Below are 21,893 nucleotides of genomic sequence, written 5' to 3' on the forward strand. Positions count from 1 at the left end.
TCACGGTTTTCTCCAAACTGGAATTCCTGGGAGCCACCTGCCAGCACCCCTGTGTGGTCCTGTGCCTCCTCAGAAACCCCCTCCTTCAGGATAGAATTCTTTCCTGCTCTTTGACACACCCTCAGCACAAATCAAGCTTGGGTCCCCTCCTTTCCTGCTCAGGTTCAGTGACTCGTCCATCCCACCGGCTGCCGATGGAACAATCCGGCAGGCTTGCGGGAGGACGCCCAGGAAGCTGAAGTCCCATAATTCCCCGGCATCGGGGCTCTGTACATGGCCCTCTGGGGAGGAGCCAGGCCAGTCCATTCATTCTCAGAGAAGCAGATGCAGGGTCTCGGGAGGTCAATGGCTCATCAGACCTTTGGCAGGTTTGTTTAGACATTATTCATGGAGTGGCGTCTCCATGCAAGTCACCGTGCTGAGTCCTGAGGGACAGAGAGGTAGACCCCTGTGAAGCTTCTCTTCTCATCCACAGAGCCAGGCAGGAAATAACAGAAGAGGAGCATGAAGAAGCCAGGTGACACCGATGACGAGGAAGAAGATAAACCACGTCCCACGGCAAAGAGCTACAAGGTCGGGGGGAGGGAGCTGGAGAGAGACGGTTCTTGGAAGATGTGAGTCCCTCCGAGAAGGTGTCACCGCCGCTGGGACTGGGTGGGAGGGAAGGGACCAGCATGAGATCTGGGGTCGGGGAGCTCCCAGCACGGGGTAGAAGGCAGCCAGGTCCAGCCAGGCTTGGTAAGGAGGCTGGATAGTTTTCTCAGAGAGATGGAAGTCACTGGAAGGCTTAATCAGGTCAGGAACCGAGTCAGATTTACGATTTTAAAAATCTCACTCCAGACAGGTGTTCAGACCACAGCTTGTACACACATCTTCAGAGCAACATCATTCACAATAGCCAAAAGGTGGCAACAGTCCAAACGTCCATGAACGTATGCGCGGATCAACCAAACGCTCTGCTATGGACTGAGTATGTGTCTCCCCCAAATCCACAGGCTGAAGTCCTGATCCCTAAGGTGATGGTGTCAGGAGGTAGGGCCGTTGGGAGGTGGTTAGGTCATCAAAGTGGAATCTCATGGGTGGGCTTAGTACCCCGGGGAGCTTCCTTATCCCTTCTGTCATGTGAGGACACAGCAAAGATGCCCATTTATGAACAAGGGAGCGAGCTCTCACCAGGCACTGTATTTGCCAGCACCTTGACCTTGGACTCCCTAGCCTTCCAGAGAGATAAATTGTGTATAAGCACCCGCCCCACACACTCTATGGTGTTTTTGTTACAGCAGCTCAAATGGACTAAGCAGGGGTGTATCCATACAATGGAATGTTCTTTGGCTGCAGAAAGAAACAAAGTCGGGACACACAGTGCAACACAGATCAGCCTGGCAAACAGTAGCTAAATGAAAGAGATCCGTCATAAAATACCGCACAGTGTATGATAAACTTGAAACGTTTAGAGCAGGATCCAAAAAGCCACAAAGTAGGTTAATGGTTGCCAGGCGCTGGATGGAGAAGCAGGGGGACAGCCCAAGGCACGCTCCTCCCCTCAGCCTCCTGTACCGCTGACATTTGGGGTCGGATCACCCTTTGCAGTGGGGACCATTCCGTGCATTGTAGGGCTTTTAGCAGCATCCCTGGTCTCCGCTCACTAGATGCCAGCAGCATCACCCCCAAGCTGCAACAACTGAAAATGTCCCTGGACCTGGCCACATGACCCCTGGGCGCAGATCCTCCCCAGGCAAGAACCAGTGGCCTAGAAGGACTCAGACCTGCCCCGAGAGCTGGGGCACCATCCCAGGGCACAGACTGCGTGGGGACGCATGATGTCTTTCCTGGAACCTGAGGTACCTCACCACCCCTGCATGGTCCCTCCCTAAACCACCTGCCACATCAGTCCCTGGGATGGCTGCTCCGACACACTGCAAGGCCCTCGGATTTACTCATTGGACCAGACGTGGGACCGAGGAGGTCGATTTTTTGTGTCTCCCTAGATTTTGGAATCAAGACTCAAGAAGGAGCCAGTAGGATGGTGCCAGGTCTCTGAAATGGGAGTTAATGATGCCAGTAGAAGCTTGAGGCAAGTAGAACAAAGGAAGAGTCCAGAACCGAAACCAATGGGCAGAGAGGACCCAGAGGGCCAGAGGATGAGAAACTGTCCTGATTCTCATGGCTTTCTGGTTCCCATGACAACCCACCTCCTCCATGTGGATTGCATCAGGGTTGGCCTGAAAGTCCACCCCTTCCCCCTGGAACATTCCACAGTCCGTCTTTGTAATCTTACAGGACTCAGGCCCAGCCTCCCCTCTGGGGGCACCCATCACAAAATCTAGGGTATGGCGTGCGATCTGGGGTACGCCCCCCTGGAGTTAGCAGTTGGGTGGGTGGTCCTGGATTCCCTGAGCTCTTCCCATGGCCTTGACACAAAGCCCTGACTTCTTATGCACTAGCATGTCTGTGCCTGACAAACAAAAACAAACAAAAAGCCACTCTCCCTGGTCTGATCACCAGGGACAAAGGTCTGGAAGAAAAACCTGCCCATGAAACCGGCACGAGGCAAAATCAGCCAGCCCCGCATTTCTAATGATGGGCTTGATGCTGGTTCTGCAGCGGTGTGTCTGCTAATTGGCCTCCATCCCACCCTCCTGGGGGTCCAGGGTCTGGCTGCTGGGTGTGTGATGGACCCACTCCTCCGTATTTCTCACTCCTCTCCGTCCCTCCCCACCATCTCTGAGCGGTAGCTCCCGACCATCATGACGTCACAGTGCGCCACCCTGAGACTTTCTCTGGGCTGAGCCGCAGGTCTAAGTATTCAGTCCTTCAAGCTCTAGAAACACACTGAAGTTGGATTTTCCTATTTGCTTTTTTGCTGATTCCCACGCGACAAGATTGGGATGAAGTGTAGATGTACGCTGGTGGACAGTCCTTCGGAGGATTTGGCTTTAAAAGGGTTTTTTTGAGCTCTCCCCATAGGATGGAGTATTAAATACAGAGCGGAGCTGGCAGGTTTACGACAGGGGGAAAAAAAAATCCGTGCCCAAGAAGGGCTGAGCGTCACTCAGCTTCAACCCAAATGTGATCATGAGGAAACATCAGACCAAGCCCGACGGAGGGGCACTCTACAAACTGAAGGTGACCTTGTTTGAGAACCTTCTTGAGGGGGCAGTCAGCGCATGTGGAACTCCTACTGGAATACGGCGGGCCCTGAGCCGGGGAGTGGTGTCCTTACGAGAGGAAAATGGGGACAGGAAGGCCCGCAGGGAGGAGGCCACAAGACGGGCAGAGGCAGTGGTAGGAGGGGTGTGTCTCCTGGCCAAGAGTTGCTGGCAACGCCAGAAATGAAGAGAAAAGCCTAGACCAGCGTCCCCTCTGGCGCCTTCAGAGGGAGTGTGGCCCCGCCGACGCCTTGACTTCAGACTCTGGCCTCCAGGACTATGAGAGAGGACATTTCTGTCCGGGGCCCTGAGGGGCAAACGCACGCATTCTGTCCCAGTTATAAAGAGGGTGTAGACAACAGAGACTTACCGGGAAGAAGCGAGGTAGCCCAGCACGTGGGCCACCAGGAGCTGCCCGTGCGTCTGCTCCAGGCGGGCGCACAGCTGGTGCATAGCTTCCTCCGCCGTGGAGCCCAGGGGGGTCGGGATGGTGAAGGAGGCCCATTTCCGGGCCTCCTCGAAGGCCAGCCTCAGCCGCCCTGGGTGGCCACACTCCGGGAGGCTGGCCCAGACCAGCTCCCTCTGCTCCGGGCTCAGCGTCCTCCTCGAGGCTGCCAGCAGGGTCTGGATCATCTCTTGCCCTTGGTTTCCAGAGAGGGCTTTCACCTCCCAGAAGGCCTCTGGGTCTGTCAGTGTCCGCCGCAGGGTGTCTAGAACCCCCTGCTGCCCCGAGCAGGCTGAGAGGATGAGGTGAACCCTCGGCGGGCATGTGGGGGGCAGCCAGGGGACCCTCCGGGCCCGGCAGATGGAATCCATGTCATCCATGGAGTCCAGCAGGATCACCAGGGACTCAAAGTTTCGGCAGGAGACAGTGTGGAGGAGGGTGTGGAAAAGCTGGACCACCCTGGCATGGGCCTCCAGGACCTGGGCTGGAGGCAGGGGCAGCCCGTAGGCCAGGCAGAGCTGGAAACAGAGGCTCGGGAGCAGGCCCCGGGCATCGGAGCTCATCTGTGACATCCCCAGAAGCCGCAGGACGGTCACCGTCTTGCGGCCAAGCAGTCCTGAAGTTTGCTCTGCCAGCTTACACATCAGAGCTGTCTTCCCGATGCCTGGGGGTCCAAAAAGCACCAGGGGTGAGTGGGGATGGCCGTCGCTCTGCCGGAGCCGCTGCCCTAGCTGGGCCAGGAGCCCCTGACGCCCACAAAAGGTCCGGGTAGCCTCGGCGCTCAGCGCCATGTGGTGGCGGATCTCCTGGTAGAGCCACGCCAGCTCCTGCCGGCCGGCCTCCAGCTCCCGGAGGTGCTCGAGGACCTGGTGGTTAGCCCTGGCCACAAACTGCTCCCCCAGCTCCTTCAGGTACCGAGCATGAGTCTTGTTTTTGGGGTTCACCAGGTCTCGGCTCCATGGCAGGTGGTGGGTCTTGAGGACTCCAGGTTGGGTGTCAGCAATGCGTCCCTTGAGGCCACCGAGAAGGTTCTGGGCATCCGTGTCCAGGCAGCCGTCTGCGAGCCGGTCCACCATCTTGAGGGCACAGTCGTCCAGGATGTGCTTGTTGAGGTCTTGGATCTCTCTCAGGAAGACGGTCGCCCCCTGGTCTCCGTCCGTCAAGCTCAGCAGGCCCCGGTCTATCTCCCATTCGATGACTGAAAAAGTGGGGGGTGGGGGGGATGGGAAGAGAGTGTTGTCATCACTGTGTGCTCAGCGGCCAGAATGAAGACACTTGAAAGACATATTTGGGAGGTAGGGACCTTAGTTCTCCCACTTAATGTGTTCTGGAGTCACCTTGGCATAACCACAGATGATATGCAAACGAATGCGCTCAAGTGTGTTCCAATAAAACTTTATTAACAAAAACATGCAGTGGGCCGGATTTGGCCAGAGGACTACAGTTTGCCAGAGTCTCCTGGCAGGGTGGGGGGGGGTTGCAAAAAACCCATACGGCTGGGCTCTTCCTCCAGGAGTTCTGATTCAGCAGGTGTGGGTGGGACCCATGAGTTTGCATTTTCAAAAACTCCTCAGGTGATGCTGAGGCTTCTGGTCCAGGGGCTGGGCTAAGAATAGCCCTGATTTAGCTATTATTAATCAAAGAAACCTTGGTATAGGCAGCACAGAGGTTGTATGTGAGAAGAAGCCCCATCATACAACATACCATCAAATTCAAAAAGTTAAATACGGAGTTTCCATAGGAATTCCACTCTAGGTATGGACCCCAAAGAGCTGAAAACATAGGCAAACAGTTATGTGTGGACCCCAATTCACAGCAGTACAATCCACGGTAGCCCAGAGGTGGAAACAACCCAACAGTCCCTCAAATGATGAGCAGATAAACACAATGTGATCTATCCCTACGAGTGACTAGTACTCAGTCATAAAAAGGAAAGTAGCCTTGATTCATGCTACAGCACACATGAACCTTGGAAACTTCATGCTGAATGAAAGAAGCCAGACATAGGAGGCCCCACACTGTCTGGTTCCATGTACACGAAACGTTTAGAACAGACAAAGCCATAGAGACAGAATGCAGACTGGTAGTTGCGGGCGACTGTGGGAAAGGGAGGGAGGGTGGCCGTTAATGAATACAGAAATTCTCTGGGGGTGATGGAAATGTTCTGGAACCAGACAGAGGTAGTGATTGCACAACATTGTGAATGCATGAAATGCCACCGAAGCATTTATTTTAAAATGGTTTATTTCATGTCATGTGAATTTCACTTCAATTAAAAAAAAATCCAGTGTTGTCGGTTTTGGGTGCCTCCGTCATCACACATTCCTTCAACAAACATTTACTGAGCTCCCACTTGTGCCAGTCTCTGCTCTCCATACTGGGGCATCTAGCAGTGAGAAAAATGACCAAAGGTCCCTGTTGCCTTTGTGGAGTGGTTGTTCTGGTCTTAGTGAATAAATGGACAGATGGCAGAAGAGAGGATCTGCCTGTCCTGGGCAGAGTAGGGCAAGCAGGGCATTTGAGGCCACGGAAAGTTGCTTCGAAGGCATGGGGGCCAGGGAGAAAGTTGTTTTTTTTTTAATTATTTGACAGAGATCACAAGTGGGGAGAGAGGCAGGCAGAAGGCAGGGGAGGGGAGGAAGCAGGCTCTCCACTGAGCAGAGAGCCTGACACAGGGCTCGATCCCAGGACTCCGGGATCATGACCCGAGCTGAAGGCAGAGGCTTTAACCCACTGAGCCACCCAGACACTCCCAGGGAGAAAGTTTTTAATGAGCCCAGAGGCTGAGAGCAAAGATCAGCACACTTTTCTGCAAAAGGTCAGATAGTGAATATTTTAGGTGTCCCAGGTCGAATGGTCTCCGTTACAGCTTTTCAACTCTGCCGCTGTAGCGTGGAAACAGCCATCGACAACATGCAAACTAGTATGTGGAGTGGGCCAATAAAACTTGATTTATGAAAACAAGCAGTGGGCCGAATTTTGCCTTTGGGCCCTGGTGGGCTGACCCCTGTCCCAGAGCATGAAGCGGCTGCCCTGAGGACCCGTATTTTCCAGAGCAGACACTGATTTCTCCTTGGAGGCCACTGTTTTGAAATAGCAGCCAGACCTGAGGAGTTATTTTTTAAGCTGCCCTGGGCTCAGCAGAGGCTCCCAGGTCTCTGGAGCTGAGTGAGTCAGGCTCCCTCGGAGACAAGATTTGGTCTCAGAGCCAGAGATAAGGGCCACTGAAAAGCCTTCCTTGGAGTGACACCACACCCCTCTCAGGTCCTTGGATGGAAGTCAGGGATAAAGGCAACTAACAGCCCTGACTTGGGATCCTTCTAGAACACAGCTCGGCATTAATCAATGCAAGACCATCTACTCTGCCCCTGTGACCTTGGTCACATAGACCTGTGACCTTGGTCAAATCACTGCATCTCTCTGAGCCAGTTTCCTCTCCCGTAACTTGGGTATCCTAGCTTAACCATTTTTTGTTTTGTTTCGTTTTCAAGATTTTATTTATTTGTCAGAGAGAGAGAGAGAGAGAGAGAGCACAAGCAAGGGGAGCAGCGGGTAGAGGGAGAAGCAAGCTCCCTGCTGAGCAAAGAGCCCGGTCCTGGGACTTGATCCCAGAACCCCGGGATCATGACCCGACCCGAAGGCAGATGCCCAGCCGACTGAGACACCCAGGGTCCCTGTCCTAGTTTAACCTTGATGAGACAGCTGGCAGGATCTTCTATGAAACAGTGCTTGTGGAAAGCTGAGCTTGATATGTGGAAGGAACAAAGCCAATCTCCAAAGGTTGCAGGTGTGATCCCATTCTATAACATCATGAAATAATAAATTATAGGGATGGAAATGGATTACTGGTTGCCAGGAGCTGGGGACAAAGGGGAGGGCCGGGTGTGACCCTAAAAGTGTAGTGGGGGGGGTGTCTTTGCAGTGAGGAAATAGCCCCACGTACGAACTGTGGCAGTTATCTGAAGCTACACAGGTGTGAAAATTGCACACATGCAAATGCTTGTTTGTAAAAGTGATGTTTTGTCTGGGGCGCCTGGGTGGCTCAGTCCGTTAAGCATCTGCCTTTGGCTCAGGTCATAATCCCAGGGTCCTGGGGTCGAGTCCCGCATCCGGCTCGCTGTTCCTTGGAGAACCTGCTTCTCCCTCTGCCTTTCTTTCTCTCCCTCTTATGAATAAATTAATAAGATCTTTTAAAAAAAAAGTGCTGCTTTGGTTGTCACAATGTCCACTTTTTGGTTGTACTATTGTACTTTAGTTTTGCAAGATGCTACCTTTGGGAGAAACCGGGTGAGCGATACATGGAATTACTTCCTACCTTTTTTTTTTTTTTTCCTTACAACTTCCTGTGACTCTCTATTTCCAAATAAAATGGCTGAAAAGAAGAAAATTGAAAAACGGGCCTGGAGATATGCTCTGAAGACACTGTTGCTAGCGTGGCTTTGTGCTTTCTGCTACTTTTACAAGTTTCTGTTTGTTCTTTCAAGTGGGAATACTTTTTGTTTAAATCTGTTTATTTTGAGAGAAAGAGAGGGAAAGAGCACAGGAGAGGGGCAGAGGGAGAGAGAGAGAGAATCTCAAGCAGTCTCTGTGTTGAGTGCAGAGCCTGCATGGGGCTCGATTTCAAGACCTTGAGATCATGACCTGAGCTGTAATCACGAGTCGGACGCTTAACCGACTGTGCCACCCAGGCGCTGCTCAGGTAGGAATTCTTAACGGGCTAAGTCTGATCGTATGAGATCATGGCTGGGACTAGATCACAGGACAAGATCCCCACAGCAACTCCGTGATGAACTACCTCGGACTGGTTCCATTTTACACATGAGGAAACTGAGGCTCTGAACCTGCCAGAAGTCAGTACAGCCAGGAAAGGGCAAGACTGACGGGCAAGTCCAGGTCCATCCCAAAGCGCAGACCCCAGACGCTGACTACAGTCCCAATGGCAGATATCGCCATGAAAGCAATTAGCAAAAGTCACAGAGCAAGACATAACAACGCGGTAAGCACTTAATAAATGGGAGCCATGAACATTATTAGTCAGATAGACCCTGTATTCAAAATTGATATGTCACTCGTCATCTTAACCCAAGTACTGGGTTAGCCTCTCCTGGGATGTCAGGTGGGCATCTGGTAACCCTGATGTGATGGGATATGGAAGGAACTTCACCTCCACGGTCTTCCTCCCGGACACGTACAGCCCCCTCCAAGCATGAGGGGAGAAAACGCCAGACAAGCCCAGACTGAGGGACATTCTGCAAAGGATGTAGCCAGTGCTCCTCAAAATGGTCAAAGTCACGAAAAACAGGGAAAGGTTGAGACACTGTCACAGTGGAACCCGAGATGTGACAACTAAGCTCATGTGAGAACCTGGACGGGATCCTGGGGCAGAAAAACATTAATGGGAAAACCCATGGACTCTCAGTAAAGGCTGGAGTCTAGTTACTCGTCATGGGCTGATGTTAATTTCTTACTTCCGGCAAATGCACTGTGGTCACATAGGATGTCACATAGGATGTCACATAGGATGTTAATTTCTCTGTGAAGAACATACAGAGACTCTATACTTTGTGCAAATCTAAAATTAGCCCCAAATAAAAAGTTGATTTTTAAAAATTGATATGTTATGACTAGAATTAATATATATAATAGATAATAATCAACATATTTTAGTACAATTAAAATCCTATTGGCATAAATTACCACATTCCATATCTTGAAACACATCAATATGTTTAGTATGTTCATAATATAAATACATATATTTAATATGTGGACCAAATGGGTTCATGTTTTTAATATTTTTGGTAAGAGAAATTCATATGCTATAGTTTTGGTGCTATAAATGGGCATATCTGATACTACCAAACCTGTGAATGATCATGATCTGTTTCTTGCTGGCAGGAAGCAGTAGGGAAATGGCTTGACAACATTGCCATTTTTTTTTTAAAGATTGATTGATTGATTTTAGAAAGAGAGAGAGAGAGAACATGAGCTGGGGGAGGGACAGAGGGAGAAAAGCAGGCTCCACGCTCGGCACGTAGCCCGACACGGGGTTTGATCTCAACACCTCGTGATCATGACCCCAGCCGAAACCAAGAGTCGGACCGGCTGAGCCATCCAGGCAGCCTGGAAACACTGCATTTTTAGAAAAATCTTTCTGGTAGCCAGTGTGAGGGATGGAAAAACCAGAGGTTGAGGCTAGAGGTGGGAGGTAAGAGGCCAGATGGGAGCTGGGTGATGGACTCTGGTCAAATCCCCATTCCCCACCTCAGGTGAAGGAGACCCCTTCTTGTGCCTCAGTTTCCACCTCTGAGGCAGGGGCAGGGAGGCTGGAGGACTCAATGTCCCCAGCAGGGGCTGGCTCCCGGGCTGAACATAAGGTGACCCCTGTTCCAGTTTTTCCTGGACTATCTGGGTTTAGCCCTAAAAGTCCCGGACAAACCAGGATAGTGGTCATCTTAGAAGCCTTCCCCCAGGGCCAGGAGTCTCCCAGGGAGAAGAGGAGAGGGAGCTGGAGGGGGAGAGAAAAGGAGGGTCCTAAGAGACAGACAATCGGGACATGGCTGAACTCTGGGATCAGGACAATACCCTCGTGCAGAACCAGGGACCCAGGAGCTGGGCTGGGCTAGCATTTACAGAAGGGCAGGCTATGGCATTTGGACAGTATGCGATGTGGGTATTTGAATGCTTGGCGCTTCCTGTGGACCCCGAGGGGGGTCCCGGCAGCCTCACCTGACCAGTGGTAGCGGACCCACTGCTCCTGGGTGATGAGGCCCAGCTTCCGAGCCTCCTGGGCTCCGGAGCGCAGCACAGAGGTCAATGTGGCCTCTTCGGGCCTGTGGGCCTCTGTGGCACCTAGCGCCTGCAGGAGGTAGGTGGGTGGCACTGAGTTCTCGTCCCTCCGGAAGCGTCGAGCCACCAGCTCCAAGTCCCGGGGCCTGGAGGTCAGCTGGGCTCTCAGGGCTTCCCACTCCTTCTCCTCGATCCGCGTGGGGGCTGGACAGGGGCCGTACTGGTCACCTAAGAGGGCCTGGCAGAGAGAGGGGGCACAGGTTCAAATCTTGGCTTGCGTGCTTAGCTCTATGACCCTCAGCGAGAGGCCCTGAGCCCCCAACATGCCATGCTGATGGGTACATTAAGAAGTTCAGGCTAGAGCCTCAGAGCACCTGCGTGTGAAGGTCCCTGAGAGCGAGGGACATCGGACAGGTGCATTTTGAATCTGATCATACCTAAGCAGCATCAAGGAATCTTCTGCTGGGAAAACCCTCCGTGGAAGCCGAATGATGGGCCCCAAAGATAGCCAACCCTAATCCCTGGCCCCTGTGAACATACCTTATATGGAAAAGGGTTGTGATGGTTATTTTTAGGTGTCAGTTTCCCTGGGATGAGGGAGGCCCAGATCGCTGGTTGAGTATGCTTTCTGAATATGCCTACGACAGTGTCTCTGGAGTGAGGCAGACGGCCCTCCCCGAGGCAGGGGACACCATCCAATCCACCAGGGGCCACCAAAAGACCCAAAAAACCAAACCCAAACCAAACCAAACCAAAATGAAAGTGAGGAACGATGAATTCCCTCTCTCTGCTTGAGCTGAGACATACGTGGTCACCCGCACTTGGTCACCCGCACTTGGCCATCAGCGCTCCGGTTCTCGGTATTTGGGACTCAGATCAGGACTTGCATCTCCAGCCCCCCGATTATCAGGCCCTATAACTGAATGACACCTGCATTTTGGGTTCTCCAGCTTATAGACGGAAGATGGTGGAACTTCTTGGCCTCCATTAACGATGTGAGCCAATTCCTGTCACAAATCTCCTCTTATGTCTCTCTATATATCCTCTCAGTTTTCTCTCTGAAGAACCATGACTAGCACCAAGGTCTTTGCAGATGTGATTAAGTAAAGGATTTTGAGCAGGGGAGATTATCTTGTATTATTGGAACCCTAAATGCAACCCCAAGGGTCCTTAACAAGAGATGGGCAGAGGAAGAGAAAAGCTACAGTTTCTCATATGTAGGTACTGGCTTGTCCCAGAAATAAAGCCACGGCAAGAGCCAAGGCCTCCACTGGCCCAGCTCAAATCTTGTGCTATGATGTGGTCCCCAGGGGCAGGTGGGTCTCAAAGATACAGGGTGGACCCTGCTTTTATTTAGATTTAAGGACTGAGCTGAAGAATAAGACATGAGAAAAGATGCACTGGTCAGAGTGCTTTTCAGACAGAGGGGACAACACATGCAAAGGTCCTGTGGCAGGAAGAGGTTCCAAAGAGCTAGAGCAGGAAAGCTGGGGTGAGGGAGGGGCTTGAAGAGGGGGCAGTGGTGAAACATAAAGCCATCCCTGTGTTCACTTTGGCAGCACATATACTAAAATTGGAACAAAACAGAAGGGCGTCCCCATGGGCAAGATTTTGTGGGGGCTGGGGGTGAAAAGGTCCCAAGACTTTGGTCTTTTTTTTTTTTTTAAGACTCTAGTCTTAATGCTAAGAACCTAGGAGGCTGTCTCTCTGCCCCAACAGAAGATACAAACTGGAATGCTAGAGAATTAGGCTAGAGGAGGTCTAGGACCCCGAGCCTGACGTCTTGAGTTTCATCATAAAATGGAAGTAATCACCCTTCCCCTCTTCACTGGCTTGTAGCAGAATATTCTAGGGGTGTGCACTGAGGAAACCTGGAGGCACGGAGCCTGTGATGTTGGGAGGTTGAACACGAGGCCACTCTCTGGGGGCCTTTCTCAGAGCATCGGTCTTGGAGCAGGGAGGGAAGTTAGAGAAGCCTGCCGACCACAAACCACAGATCTTAGGAGGGAGACAAGGTGGACAGTGTTCCCGCCTGAGGGACCGGAGCAAGAAGAGAAGAGCTTGAAAGAAAAAGGTCAGGAGCCATCAGGAGCAACTCTCTGGAGACGTTGGAGATGCAGGGGACCCAGGAGAGCCAGAACCTCTAAAGGAAGTACCTGGGGAGACGTCCTCTGCTACTCATGCTGCCTAATGACTTATTTACCAGAGAGACACCTCTCCAAGGGCCGCAGCACAGCTCTGATCTCCACGGGAAGACCCCCCACTCGGAGCCACTGAAGGAGAAGGATGCCGTGACCATTGGGGGACAGAGGGGAGATGCCTGGTTCAAGAACAAAGCAGGAAGCTGGTAGAGGTCAGCCGCAGCCCAAGGAGCCCTTCTGGAAGGACAAGCAAGGTCCCTGGGCCAGTCGGGCCTGGGGGAAGCTCAGAGATCATCATCCCGTCCCCCATGCCACCTGGAAGCTGCGTTGTGCTTTTCACTGCCTGCAATTTGGGTTGCAAAATCGAATTCCTCCTGGAGTTCCTTTTTTTCCCCATCGTCCATTTTTCTTTAGAAAATTTCTTTTCTTCCCTTTTTTTTTTTTTTTGAAACTACAAAATGATCAATCGTCAGGCTCATTTGGAAAACTAAATTGGAAGGTTGGGTGGGTGAGGGAATGCATGAAGGAGATACATAAGGAGGAGGGGAGAGCCCTCCAAACCCTAGGATGCCTTTGAAAGCAATAATAATTGAGGCAGAGGGGTTCAAAGGGCACCAACTTCCAGTTATGAGATAGACAAGGACTAGGGACGTAATGTACAACACAAGGACCACAGTGGACGCCACTGCACGTGTATTTGAAATCTCCTGAGAGTTCTCATCACAAGGAAAACACCCATCTTTTCCTTTATCTCTCTCTCTCTCTCTTTTTTTTTTGGTATCTATAGGAGATGATGGATATTAACTAAACTTACTGTGGCTGTCCTTTCATAACACAAGTCAGTCGAATCATTAAGACTGCCCGTCGGAAACTTACATGTTGCTGAATGGCAAAAACATCTCCGTAAAACTGGGAGAAGAAAAAAAAAAGCGATGCCAACAGACAAAGAAAAGCGTAGAGCAAAAGACGGAAAAAGGAAGCTTGAGTCTATCGATCGAACTTCACACATAATAAAGAAAGCTTCTCACACGCGTTGGTACTTAGTTTCTTCAGGGGGGGGGTCTCATCTCTAAGGTCGCACTAGAACCTTCGGCAGCGCCGAAAGGGTGCCCATCTGTGTCGTCCAATGTGGTGGCCAGTTGCCCCATGGGGCTACGAAGCCATTGCAACAGGGCCGGTGGGACTGAGGAACTTAAGTCTGAATCCTACTTGATTTTCATTTATCTACCTCTACATTTGCCTCGTGCGCTTTGTGGGTTAGCCAAGGCGATTCAGAAGCCAAGCAGCCCTCACATACTTCTCTTTATTTCCCTAGAAAGCAGCTTTGATAATGGGGATCACTCCTACGCTCTCCTTTGTCTCCTGGAGAGGTTCCGGGGGGAGGAGTTTTCTTTTTACTCAGAACTCCTCAAAGCTTCTTTGTGACTAAGGTGTTTTTTTTGGGCAAAGATACTTTCCTAACTTTTCCCCTCTATACATTTTAGGACAGAGGTCAGCAAACTTTTCCTGGGAAAGGTCAGATAACCAATCTTTCCAGCTTTGCAGACCAGGTAGCTTCTGCCACAACTACTCGGGTCTCTGTGTCTAGCTGGAAAGCAGCCATGGATGATACGTGAATGAAGGAGTGTGGTAGAGTGCCAACTAAGCTTATTTACAAAAACAGGCAATGGGCCAGATTTGCCCCAAAGGCTGTAGTTTGCTGACCCCTGCTCAAGGGTTTATGAGCTCGAATGTCATAGTTCTTGGATGTATCTGGAACTTGTGGTGGAGTAAATCAGGACAGTGGAATAACATTTGCCGATTGTAGCTCAAACCACTAATTGTGGGCTGGGAGGTGTTTTGGGGATGGAGAGGGTGCTGTTGGGGTGGGAAGAGAGAATGCTCTGGAACATGGAAAAACTGGTCCCACCCAGTGTCGGAGGAAGTTTGCCCTGATGCAGGCTCTAGACCATGACACGGAGGTTGCTCTCAACAGTATGAAGCAAATGGAAGAAAAGAATTCCCAACATCCCTATGCTTTTCCAGGATCCCCAAATTCCACACACATGAAGTGGATGAGGTGGGAAAGCTAGGAGGGTGGGGTAGATCCAAAGCAAATTCTAAGATTCCCTTGGGCTTCTACCCCCTGCCCTCCCACTTACTGGTTGCTTCCACTTGGCTGTTAATTTCTGGATCCCAGGTAGCTCGGTGGAAAATGAGTACTGTGATCGATTAGCAATGTCTGCCATGGGCAGGCAAGGGAGATTAGGTACTATAGCAGAAATGCCACCCACATCCCTCCACTGGTGGGTTTGGTTAGTGGGTAGGAGCCATGTATCGGGGCTGGAATGAGAAGTAAGCACCAATCCATTGCTCCCAAGAGACTCACGACAAAGGCAGGCCCTATGGATGTTTTCCGACACCGGTCGAGCTCCTCCAAGCAGAGTTCTGTGGTCATGTGGTCAGTGGCCTCCGAGCTCCGAATACCCCACCTCAGATCAACAACCTGAAGATTATAAGCGTGGGTATGTCAGGGAGGTGGCAGAATGGGTGATTTTTTTCAGTTCCCTTTGACAAAGGCATAACGTTTCTTTCAGTAATTTTTTAAAAAATATTTTATTTATTTATTTGACAGACAGAGATCACAAGTAGGCAGAGAGGCAGGCAGAGAGAGAGGGGGGTGGGAAGCAGGCTCCCCGCTGAGCAGAGAGCCCGCTGCAGGGCTCAATTCCAGGACTCTGGGATCATGACCTGAGCTGAAGGCAGAGGTTTTAACCCACTGAGCCACCCAGGTGCCTGCCCCTCTTTCAGTAATTTTTAATAGTCTCTCCCCAAAAGGAGGCTGTCCAAATTGAAAGAACTCGAATAAAGCCCATAACCCCGGGGTCATCACAAGAAAAACATCAGACAGACCCAGATGGGGGGCAATCCTGCAGGATGGCCAGTCAGCCCTCTCTGAGACTGCCAAGGTCATGAGCAACAAGAAAAGACTGTCTCAGCCCACAGGGAACCCCGCAGCATCCCCTGAGCCCCGCTGGGTCCTGGACCACAGAAAGGACACAAAGGGAAGAATGGTGACATCTGAATGAGTCTGGTTCACAGCATCGTACCGATGTCCATTTCTTTTCCTTTTTTAGATTTATTTAATTTATTTATTTGTCAGAGAGAGAGAGAGCGAGAGAGCATAAGCAGGGGGAGCAGCGGGAAGAGCAGGCAGAGGGAGACACAGACTCCCCACTGAGCAGGGAGCCCGATGTGGGACTCAGTCCCAGGACCCTGGGATCACAATCTGAGCTGAAGGCAGACGCCCAATGGACTGAGCCACCCAGGCACCCCCATTTCTTAGTTATGACAAATGTGGCCAATGATGTAAGATGTTCACAATAGGGGGAAAACCGGGTGCAGAGCATATGGAAACTCTGGACCACAGGCTACCTTCACGTAAGTCTAAATCCGAAATAAAAAGTTAACTTTAAAACAACGTATAAAAAAATGTTTAAAGAACTTGGCCATATTCAAACTGTTCTTTTCTAAGGGAGGACATGTCCACACTTGTTCTCAGAGCTTTCTTTGCAAAGGAGGGCATTTAGTTTGGCCCAAATCAGACTTGGCAACGTCTCCCTGGCAACCGCACACTTGTGGTCACTTTCGCCTGCTTGCCTGAGCGCCCCCCACCAACACCCCCAGCAGAATGGCTCAGTTCAGGTACCAAAGCTGACCTGGCAGAAAGCTGGGATAAGGAGGCAGGGAAAGGCGACTCAGAATGTCCCTTTCTCCCTAAATTCTTTTACCTAGAGGGAAAGACCCAGAAATTCCTAAGGAACTGGAACATGGGGATAGCAGCACCCTACTACTGAATGTGGCTGAATGGAGAGGGAGAGAGGGTCAGCACTGGGCTCGGGCCGGAGCCTTGGGCTCTGCGGGCCACCGCCTCCCATCTGTGCATTGAGGATGTTTACGCTGTTTGTCGCATAGCACCTGTGTGGACGTCAAAGGCACGAGCCTCGATTTTCCTATTTTCCTTTTCAGTGCCTCTGCCATTGAGCTGTGTCTCATGATTGATGGCAGGCAGAGTCGACTTCCCAGCACTGCTTCTTTCTCAGTAATACAGAAACTACGGTGGGTCTTATAATCAAGGGGGGCTTTGATGGCGTGGCTCGCTGTCCTACAGGTCAAGGAGTCAGGGTCAACTGAAGCCAATGCTCCAAAGACGCTTTATTGGTTTCCGCATCAAAACGGGCAGGGGGCAACGCCCCACCTCCAGATTGGTGGGAGAGCAATGGGGGCCTCTGTCTGGGGACCGCGGTGACTGTGCCCGGCAGGTACACCACTAGCGCTCCTGAAAAAGGCACATCGCACTTCCGTGTACACCCCAAACACCCCACAGTCCTCTTAGACTCCCCCGGAAGCTGTCCCAGTGCGGGGAGAGCCAGGAGAGCAGGACAAACCAACAATGAAAGTCAGTTCAGTGGCGTGCCCAAGGAGTGGGGTCCGATGGTGGCCACTCCTAGAGCTCCCACACCTCCTGGGCTCCCCACAGTGCCAGTGCCTGTTATCCCTCCCCCTGCCTTTTTAGAGGACTTTCATCACCACGCTGCATTGCCAGTGCAGAGCCTCTCTGAGCTAAGGGTCCCATGTGACAACGTGGGTGGCATGCTCTCGTTCCCTAATTTCAGGGCAGGGGACGCTGAGGCAGGGAGGAAGCTATTACCTCGAACATCAGCCCGTGCTTTTGGCAGAAGGTTTGCACTTCGGGGAAGGCCGTGCTCTGCAGAGCTTCCCTCTCCGCGTCCATATCTGCAAGGAACAGCATCGAGCGTGTGAGCTGAGAGATCCCAGAACCCTTTCTTGCCCTCACAGCTCTGTTTTTGGCCTCATTTGTCTCCACTAAGGGTGGCGCCCTGCGGGGCAAATGAAAAGATACAAAAACCACGAGGTAAACCAGAGAGGGACTTTCCTGATATTAGTATTAAAAATCCCAGATCGCAGGAAACCCCTCAGTCTCAGCTAGCCCAGATGGTTGGTCAGTCTAGCTTAGGGTTGCCAGATAAAGTAGGGGATGCCCAGCTGAATTCTCGCTTCAGATACTCGATGAAAGACTTGATAGCATAAGTATATCCTGTTCCGTGTACTATTTTGGACAAGTGTGCAGATCTGATCAGCCCAGCTGAATCTGCATTTCAGATAAAGAACAACTCATCTGTTAGCATAAGTATATCCCATGTCGTGCACTATTTGGGAAATATTTATGCTAAAGGATTATTCACTGTTGATCTGAAATGTGAATTTAACTGTGTCTTGGTTTTTGCTGTTTTTTTTTTTTTTTTTTTCCTTTTGCTAAATCTTGCAGCCCTACCCGGGGTAAACCTGGATTCTAAGACCTTTTGCACCACTGACTTCACTTTGTGGCTCAGTGCCAAGTGTTAGGCTATGCTCAGTTTCCCCCCCTTTGTAATTGGGGATGATGCTTCTACTTTGCAGGGTTGCAAGCTCGCCACAGTCAAACACCTCTGCTTGTCTTGGTCATGGCTAAATTCTTAGCACTCAACACAGTTGCTTATAAGTGTTAGTTGGGGACAAGTAAAAGCACGTAGATAGACGTGGAAGAAATGTTCGTCTTCTCCCCCTGCTCAGGGGAAGGGCGTCGGAGGGTACAGGGAAGGACTCCCAAAGCTGTTGGCACAAAGAAGCCATCCAGGCTCTGGGATAGGAGCTGATCGGGCTTCCAGTCTTGGCTGGGCCTCCTCCCCCCGCCCCTCGCATGCCTGTCTAACGCATTCCGCGGGTTATTCACATCCGTTCATAAAGTGTCTGTTAGGAAGTTGCTTTACGCTCAGGACCTTGCTTAACCATCAGGGGCAGGAATTTTGTGAATTCACATAGCCACTACGAGCAATTGAATCATCGGAACTGAACAACAGAAAAGGCAGAGATGGCAAATAAGCAAAGTGCATCACTTCCTGATTATTTCGTGGTATTTGGCTGTGCGCTCTGTTCTGGAGTTTGATCCGGGCTGCTGACGTTGGATCAGGGCAGTATTCGTCAAGGTGGGACTGCCACACGTCTCTGCCTGCCTCCTTGTTTGGAAAAGTCTTATCGGCAGCTCGAAATGGACCCTGGCGGAAGGATTTACACCAGGGAAATTGGCAGATGGTACAAACCAGGTATTTTGGTGTTTTTCGTTTTGTATTGTTTAAATTTGAGGGGAACAGGTTCGTAGATGTCTGCTAGCACACTGCCATGCTTAGTCCTTGCCCCACAGGGCTGGCCACCTGCTCGGAGGAGCCAGACATTAGACACACACATCCATGACTATCGGTTACGGGGCCCAGGACTTCAAGGGTCCCACAGTCTGCTGCAGCCCAGGGTGACTACAGCAGGGGGCTGAGGGGAGGACCCTATGAGATGGGAGATGAGGAGGCTGGGGTCATGCAAAGCCTGGTGTCTGGGGGCAGGGGTGGGGGAATGGCTCTCACACTCTTTAAAAAACCTGGTATGTGGTCCCTTCATCCTAAATGTTAGTTGCAATGTGATCTGTCCCCTCATAGCAATTCTGTCAAGTCAGGCTCTCAGCCTGGCTTATTGAAGAGGACACAGAGGGTCTAGGAGGCTCCCCTTCACCAGTTCCCATGTGGGTCACTGGCCAGGCTGCATTCTTATCCAGGTCTTCTAGAGGACCCTCTGAGCCATGTGCTGGCCACTTGGCCCCTCCCCCAAGAGTACCTGCTGACTCATCACCCCCCAGCCCTGCCCTGCCCCTTACCCGAGACTGTGGAGCTGATGAAGATGGCCACGCTGCTGGGCAGAGGCGCTGGGAGGGGCCCTGCCTGACCCTGGAGAAGCCGCCGGCGGGTGCCCGGGCTGAGGGGGCCCACACTCATGCTGCCTGTCCAGCTGGATGATACTTCCCCAGGATAGGGCCTGGGACTCAGAGACCTCAGGCCAGAGGCCAGGGGGCCTTCCTGGGAAGGCAGCCAGACGGGGTGATCTGGAGTGGGGCGTCCATCTTATCCCCTCGGTGCCTGGGAGTCCCCGCCACCTCGAGCGCCCCCGGGGAGCTGAAGCAGCTGCTCCCCGCTGTTCTGCTCGGTCTGCGAGCACTCACGGGGGACGTTGGACAGCCGCCTCCCAGCCGAGGCCCCTGGATGTTGTTTCCTCCAGGCACTGGAGACTTTTGCCCCTCAACCAGCCAGCTCCTCACCCCAAGAGCTCAGCAGTCGCTACGGCAACTACCGTTTCCTAGAGCCCGGCGTTGGGGCCTGGGGACCAGCCAGCCTCTGGAACACCTAGGTCCCCTGGGGATCCCTGAAAGTTGAGCCCGGGCCCAGGTGTGCAGAGGGAAGCTATCAGATGCTGGGAGTCCTGCCGGTCCTGGTGGGGCGGAGCGGGCCAGAAGGGCAAACACTTAGCAGAAACCCCACCTCTGGCTGTGCTCACTGTCCCCTCCAAAGGTGGTCCAGGCACTGGGTGTCCTATTCTCAACAGGGGAATATTCTTCTTCCTAGGGGACACTTGCAACGTCTGGGGACATTTTGGTTGTCACGACGTCAGGGAAGGAGAGCTGCTGGCGTCCAGTGGGTAGAGCCCGTGCACGCTGCTCAGCCCCCTACCATGCACAGGATGGCCCCACCAGAGAGGATTATCTGTCCCCAAATGTCAGCAGTGCCGAGAAACGGAGAAACCAGCTTTCAATCAACTCTAGCCAGATCTCCTTGCCTGCGTGAGGCGTGGAGCCTGAGGCCAACTCTCTTGGAGGAGAAGGGAGATTAGCAGATCTCCAGGGGCAGCTGGGGACCTACCCACATCAAACTGAGACGGGCTCTTTGAAATAATCCCAAAACACTGCTTGTGACAACACGAAGAGACCTGGAGGGCATTCTGCTAGGTGAAATAGGCAGCACGGAGAAAGACAAATTACTGACAGATCTCACTGGTATGCGGAATCAAAAAAAAAAAAAAAAAAGCCAAGGTCATCGAAACAGAAAGTAGAGTCATGGTTGCAGGGGCAAGGGGGTGGGGAGATGGGGAGATGTCAGTCGAAGGTTACCAACTTCCAGTTAAAAGGTGAATAGGACCGATCTAGGAATCTAACACACAGCGTGGGGGTCACAGTTAATAATACCGTATTATACGCTCGAGAGTCGCTAACAGCATAGATCTCCAAGCTTCTCGCCATGAGAAAGAAATAGTAACGAGGGACGCCTGGGTGGTGCAGTTGGTTAAACGACTGCCTCCGGCTCAGGGCGTGATCCTGGAGTCCCGGGATCGAGTCCCGCATCAGGCTCCCAGCTCCATGGGGAGTCTGCTTCGCTCTCTGACCTTCTCCTCGCTCATTCTCTCTCTCACTGTCTCTCTCTCTCAAATAAATTAAAAAAAAAAATATATATATATATATATATATAAAAGAAATAGTAACGAGGCGTGTTTTGGAGGTGTTCACTAACGCACTGCGGTAATCACCGAGTGAGATAGAAGTGCATCAGATCGGTATGCTGGGTACCTTAAACTCACACATACCCGATCATCTGTCAATAAAGCTGCGGGAGAGAAATGAACCAAAAACCAGGGCCTCTATGACCAGGAAATGTTTAAGGTCTCATTATTTGAACTTATTGAAAATACCCGGGTGATCTGAGTTCTGCCCACTCACCTCTCCGTAGTAACGAACCGCAGGAGAAAGAAAGTGTACCTGGGTGTCCACGGGCCTGGTCGGGATGCCATCACTGTCCATCACTGTCCTGGGGGACTTAAGCAAGTGACTTCTCTCCGGGGCCATCAGCCGTATCGTCTGTGAGTTGGGAGTGAGAACTGCTCAAAGATGGGCTAGGACCAGGAGAGAAAGGCAGTCCCCTCGGGATCCGTGCATAGGAAAAACGACAGGCCTGAAAGCCAGAATGAATTCCAAACATGCCCGCGATGACCCCCGTGTGAGCGAGGCCTTTGGGAGTTGGGATGCCAAGTCCTCGCTTTACATACAGGCCCTTGAGAAATGGTTGTATCAGTTCAACCAAACGGCTTGAGCTTTTTTATACCTTTCCTTCTCTGCCTCAACTTCCCTTCCCTGCCTCATCCACCCAGGAAAAGAGTCTGCTTTTCAGGACCTCCCCGACCCCGTGCTCTGATCCAAAGATTCATTAGAAGGACTCATGGAATTCGGGAAAGCTGTTCTCATGGAGATGGTTCATTATAGTACAAGGACACAGGTGAAGGGCGGCCAAGGAGAGAGGCGTGCAGGGCTGAGTCCTGGAGACGCAGGGCTTGGGGCTCTAGTTGTCCCCTCCCAGCAGAGTTGTGTGAGCAGCACCAGACTCTCAGTGTGTGACAACAGGCTCAGAGGATGGCCAAGCAGGGAAGCTCCCAGCGTCTTGGTTTGTCCTGGGCATTAAGCAC

At 51.8% G+C, this 21,893-nt stretch overlaps 1 protein-coding gene across 1 annotated transcript in view; it reads right to left on the minus strand.

The window, feature by feature from the left end:
* The window catches only part of NWD1 (NACHT and WD repeat domain containing 1), a 59,052-nt gene extending 37,841 nt beyond the window's left edge, over positions 1-21,211 (minus strand). Inside the window, exons 1-5 of the mRNA XM_044253991.1 lie at positions 21,154-21,211; positions 17,215-17,300; positions 14,893-15,009; positions 10,324-10,621; positions 3,520-4,792 (exon numbers count right to left, since the gene is read on the minus strand). Of these exons, the coding sequence (XP_044109926.1) occupies positions 3,520-4,792; positions 10,324-10,621; positions 14,893-15,009; positions 17,215-17,298 (1,772 nt within the window). The 5' untranslated portion in view covers positions 17,299-17,300; positions 21,154-21,211. The remainder of the gene's footprint in view (positions 1-3,519; positions 4,793-10,323; positions 10,622-14,892; positions 15,010-17,214; positions 17,301-21,153) is intronic.
* Positions 21,212-21,893: the final 682 nt, after the last annotated feature.

This window comes from Neovison vison, chromosome 6, assembly GCF_020171115.1.
Source record: "Neovison vison isolate M4711 chromosome 6, ASM_NN_V1, whole genome shotgun sequence".
Taxonomy (NCBI): Eukaryota; Metazoa; Chordata; class Mammalia; order Carnivora; family Mustelidae; genus Neogale; species Neogale vison.